The 23272-nt window shown below is 48.9% G+C and overlaps 3 protein-coding genes across 4 annotated transcripts; 1 reads left to right on the plus strand and 2 right to left on the minus strand.

Annotated features, from left to right (window-relative positions):
* Positions 1–504: 504 nt before the first annotated feature.
* Positions 505–1805, plus strand: LOC103370150 (coiled-coil domain-containing glutamate-rich protein 1). The gene has a single exon (XM_008299095.1). It carries the CDS (start codon positions 833–835, stop codon positions 1406–1408), a length of 576 nt encoding a protein of 191 aa, XP_008297317.1. The 5' UTR covers positions 505–832; the 3' UTR covers positions 1409–1805.
* A 7063-nt stretch (positions 1806–8868) lies between these two features.
* hgh1 (HGH1 homolog (S. cerevisiae)) lies at positions 8869–14692 on the minus strand. Its single transcript, XM_008299097.1, has 10 exons — positions 14581–14692; positions 13007–13134; positions 12684–12822; positions 12474–12611; positions 11673–11824; positions 11119–11219; positions 10824–10922; positions 10265–10356; positions 10070–10192; positions 8869–9468 (listed from the first exon to the last, which is right to left on the minus strand). The coding sequence occupies exons 2-10, from the start codon at positions 13114–13116 to the stop codon at positions 9316–9318; spliced, it is 1107 nt and encodes a 368-aa protein (XP_008297319.1). The 5' UTR covers positions 13117–13134; positions 14581–14692; the 3' UTR covers positions 8869–9315.
* Positions 14693–15678: 986 nt separating this feature from the next.
* On the minus strand, positions 15679–21126 carry LOC103370152 (transmembrane protein 263). Of its 2 annotated transcripts, none has more exons than XM_008299099.1 (3): positions 20928–21126; positions 19411–19498; positions 15679–16634 (listed from the first exon to the last, which is right to left on the minus strand). In XM_008299099.1, exons 1-3 carry the CDS (start codon positions 20934–20936, stop codon positions 16336–16338), a joined length of 396 nt encoding a protein of 131 aa, XP_008297321.1. In that variant the 5' UTR covers positions 20937–21126; the 3' UTR covers positions 15679–16335. The 2 variants fall into 2 exon arrangements, with proteins under 2 accessions (XP_008297321.1, XP_008297320.1); XM_008299098.1 differs by lacking the exon at positions 20928–21126 and adding an exon at positions 19613–19679.
* Positions 21127–23272: the final 2146 nt, after the last annotated feature.

A 23272-nucleotide genomic window follows, 5' to 3' on the forward strand; every position in this document is an offset into this window, starting at 1 on the left:
TTCATATAAAACCGAACCAGAGTCAGTTTGAGTGTTTTTATTGTGAGTCTGCAGCTCAGCTTCCGTTTGTTTTCTTTGTGACACCAAACCGTGTGTGTGTGTGTGTGTGTGTGTGTGTGTGTGTGTCAGAGGGGAGGGGCTCCACCAGCTGAGCTCAGATTTCAGCTGCTAAACCCGAAGCGGAGTGAACCATCAGGCTGCGGGGAGGACCGCTGTGATTATCAGACAGACAGACAGACAGACAAACGGACAGGTTTATAACAGACAGAGAGACAGACAGACAGACAGACAGACGGACAGGTTAATAACAGACAGACAGACAGACAGACAGACAGACAGACGGACAGACAGCTGCTCATACAGCCACACATTCAAGAAGTGGGTCATGAGTGTTGTTATGTTCAGGCCGCGGTGCAGCCCTTCCTCCCCCCCCGCCCTGTGTGTGAATGGACTCGTCCAGCTCCTGATAAGGCTGCAGCAGGTGGGCGGGGTTGTAGTCAGAGCAGCTCAGAGCTCAGAGATACTGGCGCCGCTCGGAACCGAACTAAAGTAGCCTCGCCACATATTTGAGCTCCTGAAGCCTCCGCAGCTCCTCGGGTCGCCCTCAGCGCTGCGGTCACACTCGGACCGGACCGGACCCCAGGAGGCGACACTGCAGCCCGGAGCCCAGCTGCTGCTGCGGGGGGAGGACGAGCAGGCGATGCAGCAGCCGAAGCCAGAGGTCAAGAAGAAACGCGGACGGACGGTGAAGAGGTAGAAGCCGCCGGAGGGGGGGGCGTCCGAGCCCCGAACAGCCGCTACGCTGCAGCCGAGACGATGTGAGGAGCGGAACATGTTCTCAGAGATGATGTGCAGGAGGTTCTGGCAGCAGGAGGTGAAGGAGGCGCCGCTCCGGGCCGAGCGCAGGAAGCCCGGCCGGGCCCGGAGCTGCAGGGGGCGGCTGCAGGGGCCGCGGGCCGCAGGGCGAGGCCGGACCGGGGGGGCCCGCGGCCAGCAGCAGCGGCCGGACAGGCTGTCGCTGCGACCCGTCAACGTAAAGGGGAACCGGGCCAGGGGCATGCGGGCCCCCAAGAACACCAACCAGTTCCTGATGCACGAGAAGTACCAAATGCTGCACATGAGGTCCGACTCGGTGGGCAGCGACAGTGGCTGCAGCTCCGACAGCGACGCGGAGCTCACCGACATGGACTCGTACCTGGGAGTCCTGGAGAACGCCAGGGGAGCCCTGCTGGACAGTCCGAACCCGCACGGGTCCGCATCGGCGCCCGGACCCTTCCTGGTTCTGCAGGAGGGTCTGGTTCTGCAGGAGGACAGCATGCAGTACTTCCCGTCCGAGGACGACCTGCTGCAGAGCCAGAACTTCATGCAGAAGGACTTCGTGGAGTTCTGCGACGTCCTGACGCCCTGAAGGGAACTTTCAGGATCTATTTTGTTCTCAGCGGGTCTGGAGGAAGTCGAGCGGTTCTGGTCGTGAAGGATCTGCTCACAGGATCAGATCAGTCACCAGCAGAACTCAACTTTTTGAAGCTCGTGGCGTGTTTTTAACTCCTGCTGCCTTTTATGAGACTCGAGACCAGAACCGCGGACTGTTGGGTCGCTGTGGTTCCGCTCAGACTGGCTGCTGACAGTGTTTCTACACGGTTGTGTGCTCAGTGTGTGTGTTTGTGCGTCTGTTGTTGTTGTTGTTGCTCACACAAAGACAAAAGGGCTGGATGGGGGAGTGGGCCCCGGCAGCCAATCAGCAGCCAGCTGGTGGCTCAGGCTGCAGCTGATTGGCTGATGCAGACTGTCATTAATAAAATAACAAAAAATAAAATAAAAAAACTTTTACTGTACAGACTGAAATAAAAATGAGAAAATATGTTCTGATTGGAGTGTTTCTGTGCCGAGTGGAGAGTTTTTATGAGTCTAAGTCCAACATCAGCTCCTGTGAAGGCAGCAGGAAGCACCGAGGCTCCGGGCAGAACCGCTTTACAGCAGAGAAGAAGAAAAAAAAAAAAGAGTCTAAAAGACTAAACAATAATTAGTATTATACACGCACTGAGTCCTCTAAAGGTGGAAAACTACTATGTTGTCAAATTTTTCCTTTTTAATTTGCAGATATTCACCCATTCTACTCTATTTTAAAGCACTATCAGAATAATTATAGAACTTTACACGTCCAATGTAAAGTAACCTTAAACCTGGTAGCAGCTGTTCTTCCAACAGCAGCTCCAGGCCTCCTGCTGACGGATGTGAGGCAGTGGATCAGGTGAAGTGGGTTATGTAAGAGCAGTGGGCCGATCACGCCCACTCAGGACCAGTAACCCGCTTTGTGTTTGTGTGTCAGACTCTAATAACAGCTCTCAGGCATCGCTGAACGATCACAGAGAGGACGACAGCAGCAAACTGATTTAACATCCTCAGAACTACGGTACCGTGCAAACACAGGAGAGCATTTTGTTCTCATTTTGTGTGAATGCTCAGCTGCATTTGTCTGGTGTTCACAGCTCCATAGTGACAGTAGTCGACTGTCCGTGGAGTCATTGTAGGAGGACGACCACTGCAGCCCTGATCAGTGCTGCTATGGCTCCTTCTGGACCTCCTGGTTCCTGCTCACACTGGGCTGCACTGGGTTCTAGTTGCTCACTGATCTTCTGGATCCTTTTCCATCTTTGTCCAGTCTCTCAGTCAGATGTTTCTCCTCCTCTGTTCAGGTCTTCTCCATGTGGAGCCATGATGCAGACATAGATAGACACAATCCACAGGTCCAGAACTGAGAAGGTTCTGCTGCTCTCAGCTCGTTGTAGAACCATGTTCATGCAGGTAGACTGATGGGAACCACAGCTGGACTCATTGTGTTTGTAAAGAATGTGTTCCTGACGGTTCATCAGATGAAATATTCAACATTAATGTTGTAAACACTTAACGTGATGCCAGTCACCTCCAAGAACAAATGAAGAACGACTTCAGCTCGCTTCAATCAGCTGATCGCCTCCGATTACAGGCTGTAGATCCTCACTGAGGCTGGTACACACACACACAAGTACACACAGGTACACACACAGTGTTACACACAAACACACAGGTACACAAACGCACACACACACACACACACACACACGGTGCAGCAGATTACAGCAGACCTGCTAGCTCTCCCTCTGCTAGCTGTGTTGATGCTAAGCTCAGACATAAAGGTTCTAACTAGAACCACAGAGGAACCGTCTGAGTTTCACAGAGAACCTTTCAGCAGTGGGTTCTCTGTGACTGTTTCCCTGAACAAGTTCTCAGAGGAACCTCTGAGGTGCTGTAGAGAACCACTGTCACTCTGAACACCTCGTTCTGTCATGTCAGAAGGTTTCTGGTCATCTTCAGGCCCGTCTGGTTCTATGCTGACAATAGGACTGGATCAGTGTGATTCCTGGGTTCCTTCCTTGAGAACACATTTAATATTGTGGGTTCTGGACTGTTGGTCAGACAGAACAACGTGTTCTAAGATGCCAGTTAGTTCAACTGTAAGTTAATCTGCAGGTTAATCAGTAATTAGGACATAACCATCATTACCTGCCTCCAAACACAAGCTAAGAACCTTTAAGAACCACACAGAGCAGGTCGGGAACCGTCCCCTGAACAAACAGGTTCTGCTCCAGTGTTTGGCTCTCTGACAGTGTCAATGAATCTATACTTGTGAGGACCCTGGGCTTGTATTGAATAACCTCCAGCTGCCCAGTACGGACGGAACAAAGGGTCGGACCTGTTCTGGTTCGGTTCTGAAACTTCACCTGGTCGGGCGTCCCTACAGCTCATCTGGCTGAGCGGGCGACCCATGAACAGGGCTGTAGCTCCAGCTCATGACCCTCTGCTGCAGGTCTCTCCTCGTTATTCTCCCCTTTCCTGTCTCTCCACTGCTCTGAATAAAGGCACAAAAATATATTTAAAAAAAACAAAAACTCCCCCCCACACACGCACACACTCTCTCTCACACACACACTGAGAACAGATGAGCGTTGTGGTTAAAGGGCAGGAGTCCAACAACATGTACAGACAGAGTCAGAGCAACGGTTGGAAAGATCTCTCACACACACACACACACACACACACACACACACCTCTGTTGTGTGCATGCATATGTGTGTGTGTGTGTGTGTGTAGTTTGACGCTGCAGTTGTGTCTGATTGTGTTTCTCAGTCTGACTAAACTGGTTCGCTGTTAAACACAAAGTGACACTAAGACGAGCAGAACTATGTGCACACTGTTGGATCAGCGTTAATGACTGATGTTAATTAGTAACACAGCTAAACGAAGCTGCACAGTTGTGTAACCGACACTCGTTTAAGTCAGACCAGATGAAGTCATCTGATCCGTCTCAGCTGGAATCGCTGTAACTCCAGTTTCTCTAACTTCACACAAACACAGAGTGTAAAACTTGTGGTTCCTTCTCCGTCTTTCCTCTCTAAGTTCTGCTGGAGGAGAACCAGACGTCACAACACCAGGTGCTTCAGAACAAAATCATCTTCACACACAGCATGACCAGAAGGAACCGTCAGAACGTCTGACAGTCCCTGAATGCATTGTTCTGAGACGCTGCTCCATCTGGAGAACCGTCCAAACCTGAGCCCAGAACCACAACATTTCATCAGAACCACTTTATTCAACATGTCGTCTAAACACGAGTCAGAAACACAGCGTGTGATGAGCCGGGTTCTGTAAAAACAACAACTACGTCCACATGAAGAATCTGTGTTCTCCAAACCTTGGACTTTAAAATCACCCAATAGAAGGACGAGGAGGACGAGGAGGAGGAGGAAGAAGAAGAAGAGGAGGGGAGGAGGAGGAGGAGGAAGAAGAAGAGGAGGAAGACGAGGAGGAAGAAGAAGAAGAAGAAGAAGAAGAAGAAGAAGTAGAGGAGGAGGAGGAACAAGGAGAACCAGAGGAGGAGGAAGAGCAGGAGGAGGAAGAGGAGGAACAAGGAGAAGGAGAAGAAGAGGAGAAGGAAGAAGAAGAGGAGGAGGAGGAGGAAGAAGAGGAGGAGGAGCAGTTTAGTTCTTAGTGGAAAAGTACAGCAGACTCTGAGGGGGCGGAGCCTTCTCTGCTGAGTCGGCAGCAGCCAATCAGAAGGCAGATAAACACAGCGATTGACGTGAGGTTGAGCTCAGTGTTGTGATGAAGCTTCAGACTGAACTCTGGAGGGAAACACTTCCATCACAGAGAAAGTCCATCATCTCTGAAGTCAGCTGATTTTGAAGCAGGTTTAATAGAACGGTTCTGATCCGCAGCTCAGAGCTCATTCATGTATTTATGTGTTTAAAAAACTTCAAACTGTGAGCTGAGGGAGACCAGAGGGACCAACACACTGGATCAGGAAACCCCTGCAGCCCTGACCAGTGCTACTATGGCTCCTTCTGGACCTCCTGGTTCCTCCTCACACTGGGCTGCACTGGGTTCTAGCTGCTCACTGATCTTCTGGATCCTTTTCCATCTCTGTCCAGTCTCTCAGTCAGATGTTTCTCCTCCTCTGTCCAGGTCTTCTCCATGTGGAGCCATGATGCAGACATAGATAGAAACAGTCCAGAGGTCCAGAACTGAGAAGATTCTGCTGCTCTCAGCTCGTTGTAGAACCATGTTCATGCAGGTGGACTGATGGAAACCACAGCTCTGATGTTGTACTTAGAAGTAATCTGATTACAGTAAGGTGATAGAGGAACGACCTCCCTGCTGCTGTAAATCATCATTATTATCGTATTAAAGATACGTTTCCTGCTAAAAACAACTTCATCCTGTTTGTGTCTCACTGACAGCTCTGCTTTCTTTCATGCACACACATAACAGCAGCGTGTGGTCAGGGGGAGTTCTTCGGTACTTCCTGGTTCTTTGTCAGATAGTCCCTCCACGGGCGGAGGGATACGCTGCGTCAGATAGTCCCTCCGCTGCAGGGCTCTGGACTGACATCAAGTGGTGTGTGTCTGAACATCCTCTTACCGAACAACAGTCCGGACCCGACTCTAAGCCGAACCCTAGACAGCTCCGTGAGACAGAACGGGACCGAACAGGCCCGGTTCAGCTAACGTTCTCCTCCTGAGGTTCTCATGAGGAGGGAGACACACACATATATATATATATATATATCAATATCAGGTGTCTCTCAGACAGAACAGCTCTGAGCTGCTAACAGACATGAACTCAGTTTAATAACTTCAGTGTTCAGCAGCTCAGCGACAGTGGAGCTTTGTTCTGAGGGAGAGGATCCCTCTGGAGCTGCTGCACGTAGCTCACGTACAGGAAGAGCAGCAGGCCTCTGATTGGCTGCTCCACACTCAGCCCCGCCCCTGGTCCCGCCCCCTCAGCTCCACAGGAGGAACATGATGTGAACCTGAGCGTGTGCAGAAGAACGCTGGGCCGATGTCTGCATCGTTAAAGCTCTGCTCATGAGTCAAAGACACAAACACGAATTAAAACTAATTAAATCAACTATTTACCTGGTTCATATCGTATAAAACCAACCAGCTCCCCCTCCAGAACCTCCAGAACCTTCATCTGATGGTCAGAGGTCTACCTTCACACTGTGAACATGTCCAGGTGTTTTACTTCAATGTAAGAACATAAACTGCTGGTTTGTCATCTGAACGCAAAGCAGATACTCCACCGTAGAAGTAATCTGATTACTGAGAGCTGATGCAACCTGTGAGTCACATCGGTTTCCAGTGAGCGTGTTTCTGTTCTCCTTTTTCTTCAGCACAAGGTTGGACAGAAGACGCAGCCTGGTGTGTGTGTGTGTGTGTGTGTGTGTGTGTGCTTTGAGGCCAAATTAAAACGCTTCAGCTCAAACATTCTTCCTTCTGTTGTGTCGCAGATGAGTTCAGTTCCTTTAAAGACGAGGCTGTGCAGCTCAGATGGAAGCGACTGGCGCCACCTGCTGGCCGATCACCGTAAAGCCTGCCTGCCTCCAGTTCTGTTGAGTTCAGTCAGAGGAAGACGAGAACACCCAGAAGAGGAGGAGGTCTCAGGGACCTGAAACACCCGCCGTGCAAATGGAAGCCTTCAGGAGAAGCTGCTGGGTGAGACGATAGCAGATCAGTTGAAGCTCCAGGTGTCTCTCCCACTTCAAACCAGCCACTGAATGAGTTCCTCCGATCATAGATTTTACATCATAAAGGCTCTGATGGGATCATCTGTAAGACTGAGCAGTTCTTCTTCATGGACTTCTTCCATCATTTCTGAGCCTCAGAACTTCATCAGAGCAGCCTGGACCCGCACCTGGAACTCTGATCATTAGAGAAAGGTACTGCAGACACAGAACCAGATGTTCTGAGGGACTTTGTTCAGGCTGGGACGGTCACCTTCCGCCACCTGCTGGTCTCTGTTCACTACTGCAGCCAGTTGTCTCGCAGTGACTTGACTTCCCGTCACACTTAATTCTTCCTTCAGCTGTTTTAAGACAAACTCAGCCAAACTGTCAAAAACGTACGTTGACGTCTGAGCTGACCAGCGCTCATCAGAAGGTCTGACACCTTCAGCGAAGAGCTCAAGAACCAATGAGAGAGCCACGTACAGTTTAAAAAAAAAAAAAAAAGGTTAAAAACAGGGCTGCAGAGTGGCGCAGTTGGTTAGCACTGTTGCCTCGCAGCAAGAAGGTTGCCTGTTGGCGTCCCGGTGGGGGCACCGGAATCTTTCTGCGTGGAGTTTGCATGTTCTCCCCGTGCAGCGTGGGTTCTCTCCGGGTTCTCCGGCTTCCTCCCACATAGTCCAAAAACATGTTGAGGTTAATTGGCGATTCTAAATTGTCCGTAGGTGTGAATGTGAGTGTGCTTGGATGTCTGTCTCTAAGTGTAGCCCTGTGATAGACTGGTGACCTGTCCAGGGTGTCCCCTTCACCCTGAGTCAGCTGGGATAGGCTCCAGCCTCCCGCGACCCTAGTGAGGATTAAGCGGTGTATAGATGATGGATGGATGGATGGTTAAAAACATAGAAATGTCCGGCGTTAAAAGCTCAGGATAAAATCTAACGTTAACAATATAAATATTGATTTAAGCTGAAGTTGATAAAGCCATTTAAAGACGTTATGTCATTGGGTAGCGGTAACATCCTGCCCTTATGAGGACGCCTGTGACGCTGGTGTTTGGGTTGAATGAGCTACAGGTGTGGGAGATGTTCTACCTGTGGACAGCGTGGACGTGTGACGTCCAGGTTCTGATGGAAATAAACGGGTTCCTTGGTCCTCGGTGTGAGAAACCTCCTGTGGTTCGGAGCAGCTGTTTGAAAGAGCAGATCAGAGAAAACGAGGATCTGAAGTAAGGACTCGAGCTGCTCTAGAAGGTCACACGTTTATTTTAACAGCTGCATCCTCTCAGAGAGCCGCGATGAAGACGCACAGAGACACGAACGCTCAGTTTGGTAGCTTAGCGGTGAAACTGATGAACTTCACGTTCGTTGGCTGTGATCAGGTTCGTGAACTCGGAGCCGTTTCTGCTCGCGGCTCATCGCTGTGGATCAACACGATGACTCAGAACTTCCAGTTTCCACAGAACCTGGTGAAAGCAGAGCGACGGTTTTTGGCTAATCTGTGAATGAGACGTAGAACAAAGTGAATCTGTGACAGTTTCTGCTCATAAACACATCCAACAGTTCCCAGAGTCTCTGACAGTTCAACAGCTCAGTGTCTGATGAGATCAAAGCTATCTGGTTCCAGGTTTAAAAACAATCAGATGCGACTTTGACAGGTAAGGAACCGCCGGCGCTTCCTCATAAAGCAGTGATGAATGTACAACAAGGAATGAAGCAGAACATGCGGAGCAGCTTCAGTCGAGGATGTTCTGAATGGACTTCTGAGACCGTAGTGACCTCAGGACTCATACGGACCATCTGACACTTAAACAGAGTTCAACAAGAAAGTCCAGTTTCTCCTCATTTATTTACTGACAAGTGAAGGACACGAGAGAAAAGCTGTAAAAACTGGTCTGAGGATTCTGTGAATCAGAGAACCGAGCCTCTCGGGCTTCACAGCGGCACCAAGGAGCTCACACTTTCCTACTGTCCACAGAACCGGGTCAAAGCAAATGGTTAATTTCTGGTGAGCATTTTGGTGACACACCCAGACTTCAGGGGTTCGTTATTCTGACAGAACAACGTGCTGCACACGAGGAGCTCAGGGACCATCGAAGGGTTTAAGATCTGGATGTTCTGTCTGTTTCTGGTTCTGATAAATGGGTCTTTGTTGTTGGGTTATTTTACTTTGTTTTTTCATAGAAGACGTGTTTGAAACTCCAGGAAACAGAACCTTCCTCCGGTTTCTTGTCTGAGCTCGAGGCCGGAGCTCAGCGAACCAGATGCAGGCCAGTTCTACTGGGTCGGTCCGCTCCGACTGTTCTCCTCCTTCTGCAGCTCCTCCTGTTCTTTGGCGTCGGCCTCCTTCAGCTTCTCCTCCACCTCCTCAGGTATCTCCACCTCCATCAGGTTCTCCATCCCTGGCTCCGGTTCGTCCCCGATCAGAACCTGCAGGGATGAAGTCAGAACAAATTCAGCTTCGCTTTCAGCTCCGACTGACGAAGCGTCTGAATCCGAACGCGGTCGCGTTCGGCTGCCGCTCTGCTGGAACACACCTGAGTGGTTCCTGCAGCATCTACCTGCCATGAATTCATCCTCCAACAGGAAGTCCTGCTGGGTTCTGACTGGGTTTGGACCAGTTCACTAGCTGAGCCCAAATCTGGAGTCATTTTAAACGAGTTCTGCCATTTTGGACACGTAGTTTGTAATCACTGTGGACGGGTCGTGTTGGACACGGTGTGACCCGTTCTGGAGGAGGTTCTACTCAGTCTGAGTTCTACTCGACACCTCCTGCCTGGTTTCTGATCGTTTTCACAGCGACAGAAAGTCCTGCCGGGTTCTGAGTCCGCTTTCTGGATGAACGTCTCTCACTCTGAGACATTTCAGAACCATCTGGACTTCTCTGATTCTGTTGGACACGTTTCATTTCACTGGATCAGTTTCTGTCGTTTGGAGTCGTTCTGGACCGACTCGCCGTCACTTTGGACGGACCTGCCGGTGTTCTGTGAGCGACCGGCTGTTTCTCAGTGACTTGGTACCAGACTCGTACCTGCACCAGCTTCTCGCAGGCTGCAGCGACATGGACGTCCTTCTCCCAGCGGTGGAACTCTCTCATGATGGGATAGACGTTCTTGTCCTTCAGGGTCCGTCGGCCGGCTTTGGTCGCCATCAGCTGCACAGGAGACAGACGGTGAGAATGTGACCAGAACAAGACGGCAGAAAGCGAGCGCTGGAGGCTTCCTACCAGCAGGAGCGTCTCCAGCAGCATCTTCCTGACGTCTGGGTCTTCCTCCCTGGTCTTGTCCTCTGGGAGGTACTGCAGGTCCACCGGCAGACCTGGACACCAAACAGGTTAGTCCATCAGAGCCACTCCTGACACATCAGGAACATTCACCAAAACCGAGCTGAGGACCCTGATGTTCCATCAGAACCACTTTATTCTCCACAGCTTGTCCAGTTTGATGGAACCACGTTCTGCAGGAAACTAAACATTTCCTCAACACAAGCACAGACTGAGCGACTGAGGCCAGCAGGCATCGAGCAGAGAGGACGGAGCCTCCATCAAGCTGGTTCTGATCACCGACAACCAGGATCCTCGGCCCAGCACTGAGGCAGCCGGTTCCATCCTGTGCTCTGTGGAAACACCTGGACGTTGATCACCTGCTGGTCTCAGTCGCTCACGGTCCAGGAGTCTGGTTTGGTTTCAGTGCAGAACAAAGTGAGTTTGATGCAGCATCAGGATTCAGGTTTTCAACTAAACAGTCAGAAAGCTGAGCAGGAGGAGGAACCACACATCTGCTCACCTTCGTTCTCCTCGTCGCTCAGCTCCTCCGGTCCGGCCAGCGGCAGCAGCAGGAAGGGCAGGATGTCCACGGCGTCACTCAGCAGCCACTCGTGGTGCCCTGCACAGGTTTAGCACATGATGGGATGGGTCAGCGTGGCAGACGAGGTTCTGACCCGTCTGGCTCCACAAGCTGCATTTCTCTGTGTTGTCACCGAAATCAGAACCTGGTGACAGGTGAGTTCAGTCCACTGACAAGAACGCAGCCTGGTGTGTGTGTGTGTGTGTGTGTGTGTGTGTGTGTGTGTGTGTCTCACGGTGGTCGAAGCAGCAGTTCCTCAGCGTGCCGATGACTCCGCCTCTCCGGACCAGCGACGCCTGGTACTGGGTGAAGGGCAGCAGCCTCTGGACGACACACCTGACACACACACACAGGCCGGTCAGAACAGAACCACTGCAGTCAGGCGATTCACCAGAACACACCTGCAGCACCTGGAGAGCCCACTGTGGTGACTCTAGTGACTTATTGTCTGTCTGTGGTGACTTTAGTGACTTATTGTGTATCTGTGGTGACCCTGTAGTTCTGCACCGTGTGGTTCTGCTTCTACTGAAACAGTGAGACCAGACTGGGATCAGCTGCTCGTGTTCAAACGATTCCTGAAAATACAACCGTCTGGTTTCATCAGTGATCTCTCATGTCTGTGTTCTGAGTCTGTGTTCTGATTCTGAGTCTGTGTGCTGATTCTGAGTCTTTCTGGACGTTCTACTCGAACGACTTCATCCAAATGAGTTTATTCTAAAAGTGTCATTTACAAACATCCACTGCACGTGTCGCTGCTGCACTCGGCAGGCAGGTGATGTGGTGACTCACCTGTCTGGGTCCAGCAGGCAGGTCCTGGCCTCGGGCAGCTGCGTCAGGTTGGACAGCAGAGGACCCAGGTAGTGCAGCTTGGCCTTCTGATTGTAACCCTCAGTGCAGAAGATGTCCACCAGCTGAGCCACACCCAGCTGCTCCTGCAGAACCTGGAACAGCAGAAGAAGAACTCAATGAAGAGGAGGAGGACAGTTCATCAAGCACCAGACAGAAAATCAGACAGAACCAGAACCATGACACTGATGCTACCAGCTGCTGACAGAGGACATGAACAGAACCAGGTCCAGTATTCAGACTGAGACACCTGGATGGATGTAGAACTGATCTGGTGTCAGGTTCTACCAGAACCCAGATGTGTTCTTCCTCCTAAATCTGGACCCTCCTCTGTGGACTTCAAGGACCTGGACCTCTGGGACTGCTCTGACTTTCCTCCAGCTAGCAGTGGGTCTGAGCAGAACCACTGAGGCCTCCAGAAGCTGCTTGGTGTGAACGTTTTACAGACACGAGTGTGATGAAATCATTCTGTGCTGACTTTGCATCTTTGAGTGATTCTGAACTTTGAAAGTTTGGTTTTTCTGATTCTGGTCACTTTTAAACGAGACGCGTCCAAAAAAGTGATTTTGATTCATTTTTAATTTTCCGTCAAATTTCCAACGTAACAGTTAAAGAACCAAAGATTCTGTTGTGGTTCTGAGAAACTGTTTGGTCTGCAGACGCTTCAGAGACGCTCTGCCTTTATGATCCCACGTGAATGATTCAGCATCGCAGCAGGTTCCAGGACCTTCCAGGACCTCTCACCTTGAACACAGTCCTGCAGGTTTTCTCGTGGCGGCTCAGGTTGGACAGGATGGTGCAGATCTGGTCAGAGAACACGTACTCTGGATCCACGAGGTTTTTCAGCAGAACCGGCAGGACGCCAACATCGTTCACCAGAACCTGACGGAGGACACAGAGATGTATCAGGCCCGTCTGACCCACATCAACGAGCAGCGACGGGTCGGCAGTCACCTGGTGCAGAGTCTCGTCGGCCGACAGGTTGATCAGGACGTGGAAACAGTCCTTGACAATGGCGATGGACGGGTCAGAGGTCAGCGCCAGCAGAGCGGCCACAAGGTCGGGTCTGGAGCGAAGGAACCGGCAGCCGTCGCTGCAAACAGGAAACAGGAAGAGAAGCGTCACACACAGAAGGTCACGTCACACTCGTCAACAGGGGAGCGTGGACGCTCGTGTGCTGCTCCCGTCTCACGCTGAACAAACGAGCAACCAATGTTCAGGAGCTGCAGGGAGCTCAGAGTTCCCTGGTCCAGTTCAGGACTTATCCTGGAGCTCACCGGTGTCCCGACAGGCCCAGGATGTACTCAGTGGCTCGTCCTTTGACATCAGGTCGGGTCGCCGGCGTCAGGAAGGACAGAAGCTCTGCGGCCTCAGAGTCACTCAGCATCTTCAAACCGTGTTTAAACTGAAAGACAACCAAAAAACAACTTTCAGCTCTGAGACGCAGCAGACCAACGCTGGTTCTGTCTGACCCGCTGGTCCTGATGTCAGAACCTGATCCCGTCAGACTGGACAAATCATGACAACGTCCTGAAGCTGATCACCTTGGATTGTCTTAGTTTTTCAAATAGAAATGATCTGCTGTTATATTGGTTGGTTATTACAGTGAAATGAATGTTTTGGGGGTTTTGGGGACAAAACGTTCGACCTCAGAGAATTAATGTTGTTGTTGTCGTGTGTGTCCATGATGTCTCATGTGAGTCACAAACTGAAGACGGTCGACTGTGGTCATCTGATGAGACAAAGTTTCTTGAATCTTGACCTTCAGTGTTTGGACACTTTTACAAACTTAATTAGAAACAACAGACACGTCATTAATGAGTGAACGTGAGACGCGACTCATCTGATCATTCACACAGAGGAAACCCTAAACCGACCTCCAGGGAACTCTGTCCGTCTGGTTTCATCCGTCTGAACCGTAAACAGAATCCATTAATGTGAGAGCAGCTGAGGATCAACAAAACCAACCAGAACATCTGGTTCTGTACCTCCAGTACCTTTATCTACTGATCAGAGTTCTACCTTCAGACTGTGAATGTTCCAGAGTTCCAGGTCCTTGAAGTCCACAGAGGAGGGTCCAGATTTATCACCTTAATGGACTTTTTCCATCATTTTTGAGTCTCAGAACTTCACCAGTACAGCAGATAGACACGACATTTAGGAGGAAGAACACATCTGGGTTCTGGTAGAACCTGACACCAGATCAGTTCTACATCCATCCAGGTGTCTCAGTCTGAACACTGGAGGTTTGGATGAATTTGAGTGATTCTGGATCATTTTGTGTAATTTCTGGACGACTTTCACGTCATTCTGAACTATTTCTGGACATTTTCATCAATTTTTTACGTCAATTTAAACAATTCTGTTGGATGAAAACACCTGAGTTCTGTCACAGTCTACAGACAAAACAAATGAGAAATTATAAGTAATTCAGGACAACTTTTGTGTAATTTTATGTCATTTTGAATATTTCTGAGTAATTGTCAACATGGTTTTTGTGATTCTAGACAACGTTCATGTCTGTTTGAACATTTGTGCATCATTCTGGTTGAACTTAAATAAATTTGGGACCATTTACAGAACTTTCATGTAATTGGACCAGCATTTGATAGAAAACACACCTGAGTTCTGGCAGAACCTGACACCGGATCAGTTCTACATCCATCGAATCTCGTTTTGTTTTTTTTTTACAGTTTGTGTTCTTGTGACTACATTAGAAAATAGTTCAGACACAGCAGGAATCTGGACGATGATCCTGACATCAAACGTAGGTTTGACTTTCTGTCTCTTGAAGTTCAGCAGAACCTCCTTCACCGTCCAGCTAGACTTTAGCTAAGCCGTCTAAACTCACCTTTCAGCGGCTACAGAGCTCCTCCGGGTCTCATGTCGCCTTCACCCCTTCAGCTGCTCCCCGCTGACGGGAACGATCCTGAACCAACATGTGGACGCTGCAGCGAAACTCCGCCTCTCTTCCGGCTTCACTTCCGGGTTTCTTCGTCTTCTTCTTCTAGCTCATTTCCGGCCGCGTCGAGCCTCCTGCTTGGCGTCACTGCCTCCCAGCGGTCAGCGCCGGGGACAGCAGCGCCACCTGCTGCGCGCTCGGCGGAAGTGTTCAGATTATTTCATAATAAATTTGTAAAAGCCGTCTTGGTGATGGAGAGTTTTCCAGCTGATGCAAAACGGCTTCAAAGAGTTTCTTAAGATTAAGGAACACTTTTCTGAACCTTTAGATAAAATATACATCTGCAAATTTAAACAGAGTAAATATATTAATTAGATGCAACCGGTGACGTTGGGGAGGAGGTTCTGGTTCTGTAATTATGCACAGATTTATTTGTTCAGTTGGTAAGTCAGGAAGTATTTTGGATGTTTAATGAAAGCATTCACAGTGTAAAATATACTGTGAAAAAAACTGTTCTTTTGCTGAACTATTCCTTTTTAATTTGCTTTTATTATCTGTATTTTGGAATATATTAAAACATCAATAACAATAATCACAATAATTGTGAATTTATACTTCGAAATGAAAATTACATTTAAAAATCCTATCAGTAAAATTCTTTTTAAAAACGTACATTAAAAAAAAATCCATACTGTTCTGTTTAAAATATTAAATGCTAAAGTCCAGTTTGTGAATATATTTCTAAAATGATCTTGTATCATTACAGAAGTCCACACAAACAGATTAACCTATACATGTGTAATATTATGTATATTCTAGCCCATTTCAACATCCTTCAATAAACATTAAAAAGCCCAAAAACATACCAACTCCTTGTAAAGTGAAGGATTTTATTATGAAAATCCCTTGTATGAGATGGCTATTTCCTGTCATTTCTTGAGGCTTCACTGTTAAAACAACATTAAAGTCAGCTTTGCGGTTGTTTTAGGAGCTAACAGTAGATTTAAACTGACCTTCAAACAGACAGAATCCAGTCAGAACATCAGGAACCTTCCAAACTACTTTATTGAAGTATTGAAAAATAACAGCACATACAAGACATTTGCGTAGTTTCGTCTGCAGCGGCTGAACGACAGCTCAGTGTTCTGATCAGAGGTCCAGTTCCACCTCCACTCTCACGTCGGTCACTTTCCAAACGCTCTCACATCTCTAAAAGTCAGTCGGTCGGCTGCAGCGTTTCAACCATTCACACACACTGAAAACGGAATAATTCACAATGAGAAGCTGAGAAAACACCTGAGCCCAGAGCTGGTGGTCGTGTCTGCAGCCTTCAAGCAGGTTCCGACGCCCAAAGCTTTTATTTTCCTCAACACACACATTTCCTCGACGTTACTTCAATAACATGGAAAAAAAAAAGAGACTAAAAATTAGCATTCGAACTGAGAAACATTTCACCAAACGTGTGCAGATTGAAGAGAGTGAAGAGCAGCACTGAGCATGCTCAGTCTGGCTGTAAACAGGGTAAATATTCAACAGGAAGTCACCACGCTGGGCCTCCGGGAAGCGTTTCGGAGGCCTTGCTGTGGTTCTGTGAGAGTTCAGGTGTGAAGCTGATGAAGGCACTGTGGAGTCAGAGATCAGCACCTCTGTTGGCTCGATTCGTCATCGTCGTGGTCGCGGTCGTCGTGGTCGTGGCGCTCTCCATCACTCCGCCTTGTCCTTCCTCTTGATTGTGAACGGCACTTTGCTGACGACCGTGGAGCCCACCGTGGAGACGCCGCCGGCCACGACAGAGACTCCGCCCTTCACCAGCCCCACGCCCACCGACGGCACCGTGGTCACCGCCGTCTTGGTGATCTCCAGGCTCTTGCCGCCCACCCAGGCCACGCCCCCCACCGCGGCGCCCACCACGCCGCCCACCACGCCCTTGGTGACGTTGAAGAGGCCGCCGGTGACCCTCCACATCATGCCGGGCGGAGCCACCGCGTGGTCCTTGCCGGAGTCTGGAACAAAACACAGAAGGAAGCGTCAGAGTTCATCCTGTGATCAGCTGCTCGCCAACACCTTCAACAGGAAGTACAGAGAGTCCACATTGTTCACTTTCCAGACACCAGAACCATCCGACCCACAGCTCACAGCACAAAGACGGTCATTTTACCACCAGGTTTAACCTCTGAGCTCTGAGCAGCTCCTGTCCTTCAGCAACATCGCTTCATTCTTTACTCAAACATAAATCTGATGTAGTAAAAACTAAACTCCTGGTTCTGATCCTGCAGAACCAGAACCTCCCTCCTCCTGGTTCTGATCCTGTAGAACCAGGAGGAGGAAGATTCTGATCCCGTAGAACCCCAGAACCTCCCTCCTCCTGGTTCTGATCCTCCACCACCGACCCAGCTGTGATCAACAGGAAACATCCAGAGAGTTTCAGGTGAACTGCAGCCAGTGTTTCCTCAGAGACACTGAAGGAGAATCCATCCTACTGGATCAAGGAATAGATGCAGCATGGATCAGAACCAGAGACCAGAGGAGCCAGTTGGTGGAGATACATTCAGCTGATGGTGGAACATCTTTCTACTGATGGTGGAACATCTTTCTATGGCTGATGAGCAGAGAAGAGAAGTCTAGAGACAATTGCTGGGAACTGTCTCCAGTATTGAAACAGACAGATGGAGTCAAACTAGACGACAGCCGGTTTGCTCGCGGTGAAGGAGGAGGAGATGAGAAATAAATGATGAGGGTTTGGAAACGCAGTGACTGTCAGCAGGATCATTTATCATTGTCTTGGTATTTGTTGGCAGTGAAAAGATGAGGAATGTGACCAGACTGATGCTCTGAAGACAGTTTTTCTTCCTGCTGGAGGGGTTGTGCTGCTCTACCTTTCTCTGGAAAACACCACAAGGAGCTTCTGGTGGACTCAGACCAGGACTCACACTGTCCAGGTCCTGGTTCCACTTGGTTCTGGTGTAGAAGTTCTTGATGATATTGTTCTCTGGATGTTCTCCTGCTGGAATGTTCCTCTTCTTCATCTGGTCAGCCAGTATCCTGGTTCATCCTCAGACATTCATTGAGCATCTAGAAAGGTCATCAACACCTTCTGCCCTCATGCAGCCCCATATCATGATGCTGCCACCTCCGTGCTTCACTGTCAGGACCATGCATCCACTGTGGTGGTCCTGGTCAGGTTCACACCAAACATCTGGACTCCATGTGAGCCCAACACATTGATCTCCATCTGACCAGAGGATGTTCTCCAACATCCATCAGGCTTTTGTTCATGTTCTCTGGTGAACTTTGATGTGGAAGTTTAGTTGTGAGCAGCAGCCAGGTTTAGTTCTGGTCCTCCGTCCATAGAGGCTGATGTTCTGATGGGTCCTTCATACTCTCAGAACTGAGAAGGTTCTGCTGTTCTCAGCTCGTTGTAGAACCATGTTCATGCAGGTAGACTGATGGAAACCACAGCTGGACTCAGTTTGGTTCTTTGAGGTTCTACTCTGGAGCTGAATTTTAATTATAGTCCTAATGAAGGATTTGTTCGTTAGAGGGAATATTCTGCTGATGCACTTAGAAACAACGCGGTTCAGCTGAGTCATAAACCACTGAATCAGTTGAATATGGAACACGGCCACATCAGAGGACGATTCAGGCGTCAGGACTGAACGTCTGCAGGTTCTTGCAGCAGATGTTGATGGAACTTTGACCTACTGCTGATGGTCTGAATGTCTCCATCAAAGTCTGCACAAAGGTCCACGACACTCCCTCAGATGGTGTTGAAAGACTTCAGTCTGGAACAGCGAAGAACCATGAACTTCACCCTCCAGAGCTCCGCTGGGAGTCTGGACGTTGTGGAGGAACGTTAAACAGGCGTTTGTGTGTCTTCAGACTTCAGCTGTGACGTTCTGATCAGCGCCTACGCTCCAGTTGGTGCCTTTCTGCTTCAATTTAGGGGAAAACGTCTTTATTTAGTTTAAAAAACACTTAATTCAGGTTTAGTTGTGAATATAACGCAGCGCGGTTCTCAGACGTTCTGTGCTGCTTTGCTGTTTCTATGTTGGGGACAAAAGTTTTAAACATTAACGAGGACGTCTCGTCTCAGGTTGGTTTGTTGAACACCGCTGAGCGAGATGGAGGAGGTCTGTGGGGGTTTTCAGGTCTCTGGTTTAAACCATGTCCTGGTTGGACTGGACTCATTACAGGCAAAGACACACACCGCCTGCTAGAACCACTCAGGGAGTTCTGTCATCGGGTCAAATTAATCTACACGGTGACGGTAAACAAATAAAAATCACCATAACTTGAAATTTTAGGACGTACGATCTCAAAATGAACTTGTGCTCAGTTTCTAACGTTCTTATTTTGGTTGTTTCTTTACAGCTGTTTCTGACCTGGGCTGAGTTTTAGCTCCATGCCGAACACGAACATCTTCTGAAGGTGGAAGATGCTTTGAATGAAGCCTCACAGATGCATTTTAGCCTCAAACAGGCGGCGACTGAGGAGTGAACAGAAGCTGGATCTATAAATCTGATCAGACTCTGACCTGCTCAGTAAACTGTGGTCAGAACTCAACACAGGATTCATCCAGAAACGACTAAACTGAAGCGTCTCAGAGTCGGGACACAAATAGCCGCTTGAAGCTGCAGCCGCTGTTGCACAAACACACATATTCCCCCGACAAACCAGCTGCTGCCGAAATAGCAGCAGGCAACATGCGCGCTCGGATTGCAGCATATTCCCTGCTGATGTTCCAGCGTTTAGCCGCAGCCCGGGGAGCTGGGTTCTTACCCTCCAAGGACTGGTTGTCGGTGGGTTCATCCCCGTCCGAGGCCACGCTGGTCCCAGGCTGAGGCTCCACGCTCACGCTGTTCACATTCTGCAAAACACAGAAAACACAGGTTCACTCTGGAGCTCCACCCGACCTCCAACCGTAAAGGTCCTGGATGGTGGAAAGACTGGAAACCAACGCTGAGAGGATGAAGAAACTCACTGCTGCCATTCCTCAACGAGATCTGCTCTCCGCTCCTCAAACACTCAGTTTTATTCAGCTTCTACGTTGAAACTGAGGAACCAATAGCGGTCCAGCTCTGAATAGCTCCGCCCCCTCACTGGCTCCAGGTGAACCAATCAGAATGTTTCCTCTCAGTCCTGCAGGTTTGTTTACGTCCTTCAGCTGATCTGATAAACTCTGAAACGTCTGAACCACGAACATCCATCCATCATCTCCACACCTTAATCCTCACTAGGGTCATGGGGGGCGGAGCCTATCCAGCTGACTGAAGGCAAGTTCACCTGGACAGGTAACCAGTCTATCACAGGGCTACACTTAGAGACAGACAACCAAGCACACTCACATTCACACCTACGGACAATTTTGAATCACCAATTAACCTCAGCATGTTTCTGGACTGTGGGAGGAAGCCGGAGAACCCGGAGAGAACCCACGCTGCACGGGGAGAACATGGAGACTCCACGCAGAAAGATCCCGGGTGTCCTCACCAGGACGCCAACCGGCGACCTTCTAGCTGTGAGGCGACAGCGCTAACCACTGAGACACCTGCAGCCCGGAACCACAAACAGAACTCACCAGATGTTCTGCTGTTAGAGTGAACACAAGAGTCTTCATGCAGGAGCTGAACACCCACTGGGTTACTGGGGTTACTGGTGGGCCCACAGTGCTAATGTGGCTCACGTTAGCTCAGAGCTCTGTGGAAGCTTTAACTCGGCCCAGCGACCCAGGACTGGGTGGGTTCAGTGTTCTGTTAGGAACTCAGCCTGAACGTGGGCGTCCTCATTTCTCAGCAGGTTTCATAAACCATCCAACAGGACACCTGCATTCCACCTCAGCCGGACTCTGGTCGGGTCCTGAGGAGGTCCTCAGTGTTTCAGGTAAACCAGGACATACAGCGAGCAGAGCAGAGGCTCAGTCTGGACTCAACGTGTCATCAGCAGACACACACTGATGGCACCAACAGCTTCGGTTCTGGTTCTGAGGACTGAATCAGAACCAATGAGAGCTCATCCTCCTCATGCACAGCAGATCAAACTAGAAGGTGTGTGTGTGTGTGTTTAGCTGTAAGCCGGTGCTGACAGGTGAGCTGGCCAGGTGGCCCTCAGGTGTTTCCTCCTGAGGCTGAGCCAGAACCCCCCAGAGGCCGGACATGAGTCCAGATGAACAGTCTGTCTGTCTGTCTGTCTGACCGTTCCTCCGCGTCGCTTCCTCTCAACACCCCGCAGCCACGACTACACTCTCAGCATCGTTCAAAGCCTCCTTCCCATCCGGACCTCGGTTCCGCTGGCCTCACCTTCACCATGGTTCCCTGCGCTGCTGCTGCTGCTGCTGCTTCTCTCGGAGCCTCGGACGAGCAGCTTCTCGGCTTTTTCCGTCGCTCGGAGCTGCAGCTGAAACTCTGCCGCTGCTTTCTGTCGCAGCTGGAAAACTTCTGCTCGGACTGAAGCTGCTGCCGACGTGGCGCCTCCGACACACACACACACACACACACACACACACACACACACACGCTACGCGCTCTGAACTTCCATCGAACACCTTCAAAATAAAAGCCCGAAGTGAACGCGTGATCTCGTAATAATACAAAAAAAGAAAAAAAGAAAAAAGAAACGTAAATGGGACTCATGTTCCTCTTCCTTAAGCTTCTGTCATTCATGGAGCATCTAGAAACGTCATCAACACCTTCTGCCCTCATGCAGCCCCATGTCATGATGCTGCCACCTCCATGCTTCACTGTCAGGATCATGCATCCACTGTGGTGGTCCTGGTCAGGTTCACACCAAACATCTGGACTCCATGTGAGCCCAACACATTGATCTCCATCTGACCAGAGGATGTTCTCCAGCATCCATCAGGCTTCTGTTCATGGGCCACATGTACAGTCACTCCAGACCATGACTGTCATGAGTGCTCAGTTTTTCCATCCATCCATAGAAACATCTAAATACATATAAAGAATACAAACACGAAATATAAACAATGTGCAAATAGTACACGAGTTAATATTTAGTGAACTCACACATAGGAGCTGCAACTACAATAATATTTTATCTACACATTTATGTAGATTTCTTTTGGTAGTTTTATTAAAATAAAAAAGTGAGAACTTTTTCCCCAGAGACTAAAAAAAACAAAACAAAAAGCATCCATCACTTTGTAAATAATTAATATTTTTTTTTGTACTTAAGTGAAAAGCTTTGATCTCCAAACCTTTATGTCCAGATTTCCTCATTTAAAAACGTCATTCAACTATTATTATTATTATTATTACTATTATTATTATTGCTGATGAAGTCCCTGTTTCATCGGCTCTGTGAAGCAGCTCAGGCTCATCCAGGCTGGAACTTTACTGTGAAAACAGGCGGAGGTTTGGTTCCGCCTCCGGATTCTGCATCAGCAGCTGCTGGAGTGGAAACGTCTGAGAGTAACGTGTCTCTGTGACATGACTGCTCCTGATGTTTGATGTAGATCGTTTGGTGTGAACAGAAAGATTCAGCTGCAGCTCTGCAGACCGACAGCAGACTGAAGCCATGGGTCCTGTGAATGCAGACAGGAGTCAAGGTTCAAGTGGAAAAAACACCTTTAACTCTCCAAACAAGCAGACGTCATCCAAACACACCTTCTGACAGTATTTGCCTTTGAGCCGACACAGTCAGGCAGCTTCAGGGTTTCCTCCATCGTCTCCTCTGGGCTCAGTGGAAACCCAGCGGGCTGTTGGTCACAGCTCAGCCCGTCAGGATTCACTGCTCACTGCTCTGAGGGTGTTTTTGTCTTTTGCAGAATCTCATCAGTTCAAAACACTTTAATTTGGGGAAATTTTTAATCAAAAAATGTAGATAAAATGTGCAAATTTTAGGTTTGGTCATTTTTCCTCTTTAAACAAAACACTTGATTCAAGAACTGCTGAAAACAAAACATCACGTGACTCTTCTTCTGTTTTTACAGTTTCTGATAAATGGTTGATTCCTGCCGGGCTGCAGGTGTCCAGAAACATGTTGAGGTTAATTGGTGATTCTAAATTGTCCATAGGTGTGAATGTGAGTGTGCTTGGTTGTCTGTCTCTAAGTGTAGCCCTGTGATGGACTGGTTACCTGTCCAGGTGAACCTGCCTTCACCCTGAGTCAGCTGGGATAGACTCCGCCCCCCTTGACTGTCCTTAAAACTTGGCAGCACAACTGATTCATTTAATAGACCGTTACAGGCTCACCGGGGGAGCAGACAGAATTTAAGATGACATTAAAACAACGTTCATCATGCAGCTCTGTCCACCAGCAGCGTGACGTTACTTTCATTCGAGAGCTGTGAAGGCTTGTGAATGAGTTTGATCTAATTATTAATAATAATCTAAATAAATTCATAAAACATATCACAAACCATGTGTCAAATTATGATTATTATATTCTTGTAAATCTTGTTGACTTTCTTCTCTATATATTTATATTATATGTTCTATATTTTTATCCTATTCCATGTTATTTTACCTTTACCTGTTGTCTTCTTGCCGTGTTCACCCCATGTTGAACAGTCATGCTGCTGTAACACCTGGATTTCCTTCTGGCATGAAAAAAGTCAGCCTCAGTCTAAAGCATAACCTCACGTAAACACACAGAAAATGGAAAAATTAAACTCACAACTGGC

This window comes from Stegastes partitus, unplaced genomic scaffold, assembly GCF_000690725.1.
Source record: "Stegastes partitus isolate 25-593 unplaced genomic scaffold, Stegastes_partitus-1.0.2 Scaffold1380, whole genome shotgun sequence".
NCBI classification, from domain to species: Eukaryota; Metazoa; Chordata; class Actinopteri; family Pomacentridae; genus Stegastes; species Stegastes partitus.